The 6,614-nt window shown below is 49.2% G+C and overlaps 1 protein-coding gene across 1 annotated transcript; it reads right to left on the bottom strand.

Moving 5' to 3' along the window:
• Positions 1-272: 272 nt before the first annotated feature.
• On the bottom strand, positions 273-3,144 carry OTUD1 (OTU deubiquitinase 1). Its single transcript, XM_015099445.4, has one exon. The coding sequence runs from the start codon at positions 2,950-2,952 to the stop codon at positions 1,504-1,506; it is 1,449 nt and encodes a 482-aa protein (XP_014954931.2). The 5' UTR covers positions 2,953-3,144; the 3' UTR covers positions 273-1,503.
• Between the last annotated feature and the right edge of the window lie 3,470 nt (positions 3,145-6,614).

Genomic DNA, 6,614 nt, shown 5'->3' with positions numbered 1-6,614 from the left:
ACTTTACTGGCTGAGCCACCAGGGAAGCCTGAAAATTAAGGGAGTCTCTTAATCTCAAGAGGCCAGACTGCATAAAAGGGCATTTCTGTGGTTACTCTAAAACATTTAAATCTGGGAATTCCCTGGCTATCCAGTGCTTAGGACTCTGTGCTCCCAATGCAGGGCACATGGATTTGATCCATGGTCAGGGAACTAAGACCCTGCATGCTGCCTGGTGCAGCCAAATAGAAAAATAAATGAAAGTTACTTGAGGCAAAAAGACACCATAAAAGTAAAATTATGCATTTTATTCACTCATTCCATCAGCTGAGAATTGCTCTATTGTACAAATACAGTATTGTACAAAAAAAATCACAAAATGTTACAAAATAAAAAAGTACAAACTGCATTACTTAATAAATACCACTAAAAGTAGTTAAAGTGGAAATGAGATAGATTTTAGGTTGAAAACATTGTTTGACCCAGCAAACCATACAAGCTCTGTATAGACATTTGTACTGTACATAATGCAGGGCAATCCTATTTTGCCTTGTGAAAGAATTTAAAAGGAATAGACCATTAAGACAGTATTCTCCTGCTATAAAATAATTGCCAGGGTTGATTGGAGGCATTTATGCCATTAATTTTCAAATCTCTCAGTTGAATCCAAGAAACTATATATGAAGCAGGAGGCTTATCTTGTCACAAAGTTTTCTATCATGTTAAAAAATTCTTTTCAACAAAAGACAAATATAAATAAGAACAACCGAGAGCACCAGACAATCTAAACATCAACTGGAGTACAGAATAATCACTCTGCCATCAGCAAATATCAGACTTTCATTCAAGTAAGAGCTGGTACTATTCTTTAAAAAAAAAAATCTTCCCACAACCTCCCCTTAAGTATTTTCTCTTTAAAAGGTTGACCATTTCTAGAAAAATAATGATTTTCCAAACAACTAATCTGTCATCAAAACGGAATGGGCCAATTATCTGGTAACATGAAAGCATCAATAGCCATTTGAAATAATTATCTAAGAACTCTAAAATTCAAATCCAACAACATAAAATACGAAATCACAAACTCTGCTCAAAATAATAAACTTCATATAAAGCACTTCTCTGGATTTATGCCGGAAAGCTGTTTGTCAAAATGGATCACATCCTAGATGAAGGTACACCAATTGTTAAAAATGTTGTGCAAAAATACGTTTTTATAGAAAATAGATTACCAGGAATGAACAAATTTACACTGAGAAATCAGCTTGCAAATTAAGTAGTGCCAACTTTATACAGCAAATCATAAATAGCAGTAGGATCACCCAAAGCTACTATGAAACATCATTTAGGTGCCCAGCAACCTTCAGCTCTGAGGAGAAAACATTCAAAAAAATGATTAAGGCATTACACCTACAGTAAATCTACTAGAAAGTTTAAAAGTGCAATTACCCTGATTAAAGTTCATATAACTCTCCAAACACAAATTAGGTATGCAATTTTCCCAGGCCGAGGGTCTCAGACACTTCAAGAGCATGCATTTTGCTCAATATACATTTTGGACAGGGATATGGCCATGGACTTCGCAAGTTCTTCATCGCGTTTTCTCTGCACTTGAGTCTGCCTGCACCAAGTGTCATACTCCGGGTTCGGATACGAGTGATCAAACACCGCGTCATAATGTCCGTTACTGAGCCAACTGAGCCAAATGCTAGGCCTTAGGGAATCCTCCGGGCCCAAATAGTGAATCATGGTAGACACCGTGGGGCTCTCCAGCCTCCCTCCAGTAGTCAGATGGATATTCACATTCAGCATCTGCCCCATGGCCAGCAGTTCGGGGTACCCGGCCCAGGCCCCGTCCTGGGCAGCAGCGATGATAAACTCCCCCACGTCGCCCTCAATCAAGGGGCTAAAGTGGTCGAGATGGTCGGCGATATAGTGCACCGTCTGTTCCCGTAGCTCCCGGTGCAGGCTCTGGTCCCCGTACACCGCCTTGCTTACCGCCCGGTAGAGGCAGTTGCCGTCGGGAATGATGTGAAATCGGTACTTGTTCCTCTGCCGCAGGTACTTGTCCTGCCTCTCCACCTCCGCCAGGTACAGGGCCAGCTTCTCGTCCCTAGGATCCGACCTGGACACGATCACCGCCTCGGTCGCGCCGCCCGGGGCCGCCTCGCCGCTCCGGGCCGGGGCCGCCTCGGCCTCCGGGTCGGGTCGCCCCGGCTCTTCGGCGCCGGGAGCGTCGCCGCGGTCGCCAGCTCTGTCCCAGCCGCGGAGGTTCCTCTCTGCCGGGCGCTCCTCGGCCCACGGGCCAGGGCCGGGCTCCGGGCTTCCCGGGGGCGGCGCGGGGCCGCGGTGCTTGGCGGCGGCCAGGGCCTGGCGGTGCTCGCTCAGTCGGAAGTTTCTGTCGGGCCCCTCGCGGGTCGCGTCCAGACCGGCAGGCTCCGGGCCATCGGGCCTCAGCAGCTCCTCCAGAAGCCAGGCCGAGGAGCCCCGCCGCGGCGGGATCGGAGCGCCTGGTGCCGGGGCCAGCAGGAGGCAGCGGCCGCGTGGGGCGGCGGAAGCCGCGGCGCCGGGCTCGGGGCCGCGCAGCAGGAGCCGGTCGGCGCCCAGGGCCCGCACGGTGATCTGCGCTGTGGACGTGTAGTGCGGCGGCAGAGGCGGCTTGCAGGACCCGCCGGGCGGCCCGGCGGCGGCGGCGGCCGAGGCGGGGGCGGCGGCCCCGGACACCATCTCGAAGCAGGAGGAGAAGGCGGGCATCTTGGCGGCGGGAGCGGCGGCGGCTTCGCGGGGCTCGGCGGCCGCGGCCGGCTGGCACTCACCGGTCTCGGGCTCCGGGGCGCCACCGGCGGGTCCCGGGGGCTGCAGAGAGACCTTGAACGAGGCGGCAGTGGCGGCGGCGGGCGGAGCGGCGGTTGCGGCCGTGGGACCCGGGCCCCCGGCTGGGTAGTGGGTGCAGACGCTGCTGTAGAGCTGCATGTCCCTGCCCGCCGCTCGGCCCCTTATAGGCGCGCCGAGCCCTAGTGAGGGGACACACCCTCCGGGCCCGGGGGAGGGGGCCGGCCGAGCGCGGTGACCCAGTGCCCTGAGAATAGAAATGACCGAAGGGCCGCCGGCGCGTCAGGAGCTGCAAATAGCGCCCGGGTCCCCGCCAAATTCCTGCTGCGCCACAGCGCGCGGTGGGGGCGGGGAGGGGACGCGCGCTCGACCCCTGCCGGCGCTAGCGGCCCGCAGACCCGGGACGCGTGCGCCCGCCGTCGCTGCTCCGGCCCGCGGCGGCCGCTGAGGACTCTCAGAGGTAGCCGCCCGCCCTGCTGGAGCGCGTCCCGCCGGCTAGCAGCTCTGCAGGGCGCGCGGACGAGCCAGGAGGCGGGGCCACGGTTGTTTACCTCAGGCAGCGCTGCCGCGTCACGTGCCCTTATTGGAATGTGCGGCTCGTCGCGGCGTCCCATTCAACCGCCGGGGCTCGCCCCACCCCCTCCGTCTCGCCCCGCCCCATTCGGTGACGTCATGGGCGTGGCCCGCAGCGCGGGCGACGGGCGCGCGGGCGGGAGGGCGCGGAGGCCTGTGCAGCCGTGGCCGCTGCCCCACCTCAGTGTTAGTTTCTAGGCGCCGCGCTTTTCTACGCTTTAGCGGTGGATCTTAGAGGGTTCGGGGCAGCTTGGGGCGGCCAAGAGTGCTGAAAGTGCGTTTCAAAACAAGCTTCCGAGTTCTGCGTGGGGACAGCTGCCCTAAAACCTGCATGGCCTCTGCATGGTCATTGCACCACTGCCATCTTTTTCACTCAACCCTGAGATTATATTGTTAACGTAGCAGTGTGACGCCTCCCTTTCTCCCCAGCACCTTGCCGCCCTGCTAAACCGAAACCAACTTTTCTGCTGTCCTAACCCGTATTTGATAAGCAAATACAAGTCTTGGGTGAAATACCAAATGCCTAACCGGGCCTCTTGAAAATAGGTGCAGCTGTTCACCGTAGGTCAGCGGTAAAGAGGGTCGTGATGCATTGCGAGAATGTTGAAATTGAATAGAATCTTGAACATAGTTCTACCCTATTGTGTTAGATGTCCCTGTTTGTAAAGGAAAGCTAAAATGGTCATGATCAACTTGTATACTGACTGTATAGCAGTGGGCAGCTCTTGCTATATTCTCAGCTTTGATCACATGCTAACTGACAGACCCTAAATGTTCAGAGTGAACCTACAAAGCTGTTTCACTGTTTCAGTGATGAGGAAATAGCTTATGTTATGGTATAAGCCTCCCCACTCCACGTATTGTTTTGTGAATCTTAGGTTCCCTGAATGGAAAGACTTAGTCTTGATGGCTATTATAGTTACAAACCCAGCACAGAGGCTGGCACATAGATGGAACTAATTAATATTTATTGAATGAGTTAATTAATGGAAGAGGAGTTCCCAAAACAGTGGAAAAGGCAGAATTACGATCCTGGTCTCCTGACCCCTAGCCAGAGCTTCAATTTGCCGTCGTGCGTGTGACTGACAGGATCCCAGCTGCCTTTGCCCAGGTCACTTGAACCTGTTAGGTAGGTCAACTGGAAGGAAAAACAACCACATAAAAGTCTAACCGTCTTTTCAGCTTCTGGTGACACCCCACTGTAAGCTTGTAGACCCCACTGGCTAACTAGAAAAAGGAAGTTACCTAAATTTCATCGCTGATTTGGAGATTATTTGTTATTCTACCTTTAGCCTTTGAGTAGCTGGCATTCTGAAACAGAATACAAAACAATTAACAATAAAATAATCCCCCAAATCATATTTACTGAATAGCCAGTGTGCCTAGCAGAGCTAGCAAACAGGAGCGTGGAGGGAGATAAGGAAGCTTTTATTTATTTATTTACTTATGTAAATCCTAAAGCAAGAATATGTTTTGAACAGACTGGAGTAAATACAGGGAGAAAAAGTAAAGCTAGGTACTCAGAGGACAGGCTAGGTCTGATGTACCTAATTAGGAATGTCAAAAAACAAAATTCAATTGAGTAAATTTGATGATCTGATTGATTTTATTAAGCAATTCAGACTTCTTCCATCAAGCAATGTCCCATCCAGCAGCTAGAACCATACTTCCACCTGTTGCAGAAAGTGCAAAGTTGTTATTGTTGTTGTTGTTGTTTTTAATAGGAAGAAGGGCGGAGTAAGGGAGTTCTTAGCCAAAAAAGGATAATGAATTATTTTTAGATCAGGGCTTTGGGAGTCAGGAGAGTCCTGTCATGGTTTTATCACACAGACTCCTGCTTCTTCCTCTGGGGAATGGAGATGACCTATATGACAGGTGACCTCCCTGATACTAATAAGATAATTCCAAACCAGTTGATTATGATTACATTTTTTTTTAATGTTCATAGCTACTTCCTTTATTTATAAAATTTATTTATTTTATACTGTAGTGTGGCTGATTTACAATGTTGTGTTAATTTCAGGTGTAGAGTGAAGTGACTCAGTTATATATGAACTGAATTTTTTTCAGATTCTTTCCCCATATATGTTTAAGATTACATTTCAGCAGAACATTGAAACTGCAGTTAAGTCTTGGTTTGTTGTAGTGAGGCCCATTTGGGGCCTATTTTTTCTTTTTTTAAAAACAGGAGCAAATTATCAACAGAGATGTGAAGATTCAAATCGTCAATGTATGTGAAGCACCTTTTTTTGCTTTTTAGTTTGTGTGGAGATGATAGACAATATAATGAAGTACTCACTAGGTGTATGTAAGCACCAGTGTAGACTAACATGGCTGTGTCGACTCTTTTTGACTCTATGGACTGTAGCCCACCAGTCTCCTCTGTCTATGGGATTCTCCAGGCAAGAATACTAGAGTGGGTTGCCTTCCTCTCCTCTGGGATCTTCCCAACCTGGCAATTGAACCCACATCTGCCTGCATCTCCTGCATTGCAGGTGGATTCTTTACCCATTGAGCCACATGGGAAGCCCATGGTAGACTATACCACACTGCATATTCTTACAGTGAATATATGTCCACTCTGTGTCTAGGTCTGGAAAATCTTGCTGGAAGAGATGGTACTTCAGGAAACTCAAGGCAGGGATGATTGCCAGCCTTGGAATGGGATTGTTTCTGGCCCTGGAGTATAAGAAAAGGCAAGACCTTCCCTGTGACAGCAAAGAGATTAGGGTAGGAAAGTGTGTGTGTTCGAGGGGTAGGCAAATTCAGTTCCTTGATGTGCCATCTGAAAAGAATTCCTAATGATTGTCTTCTGGAAAAATCATCTGTCGAGCATATTTTGGTGCTGTGCAGAAGACTGGCTGAAGTATAAACCAAAATTGCATAGTTATTGAACAGGCTAGAAAAGCAGGAAATTTCAGCAACTGTCCTTCAAAAGTTAGCAACAAGACAATCAATAGGTTAAAACAAAACCAAAAGGACAAGGCATTTAATCGATGAATATTTATTGAGCACAAGCTCTCCTCCCAGCATGGTGCCAATTACAGGGATTTCAGACACAGATTCTGTCCTGCAGCACAGGCCACAGAAACCTAACCCCCAAAGGCATCTTTCATAAATAGGACCCAATCTCAGCATGATTTTTGAAAATATATATCCTTAGATATCCCCATCTCGTAGCTGATTCCTTTAAAGACGAAAAATTCCCAACCTCTTCACCTCCCACCAAA

This window comes from Ovis aries, chromosome 13 (assembly GCF_016772045.2).
Source record: "Ovis aries strain OAR_USU_Benz2616 breed Rambouillet chromosome 13, ARS-UI_Ramb_v3.0, whole genome shotgun sequence".
Taxonomy (NCBI): Eukaryota; Metazoa; Chordata; class Mammalia; order Artiodactyla; family Bovidae; genus Ovis; species Ovis aries.
This window is presented reverse-complemented; position numbering and strand designations above follow the sequence as displayed.

Excerpts from the sequence above, each read along its gene's own strand:
- OTUD1 (XM_015099445.4), bottom strand. The coding sequence starts at position 2,952 with ATGCAGCTCTACAGCAGCGTCTGCACCCACTACCCAGCCGGGGGCCCG.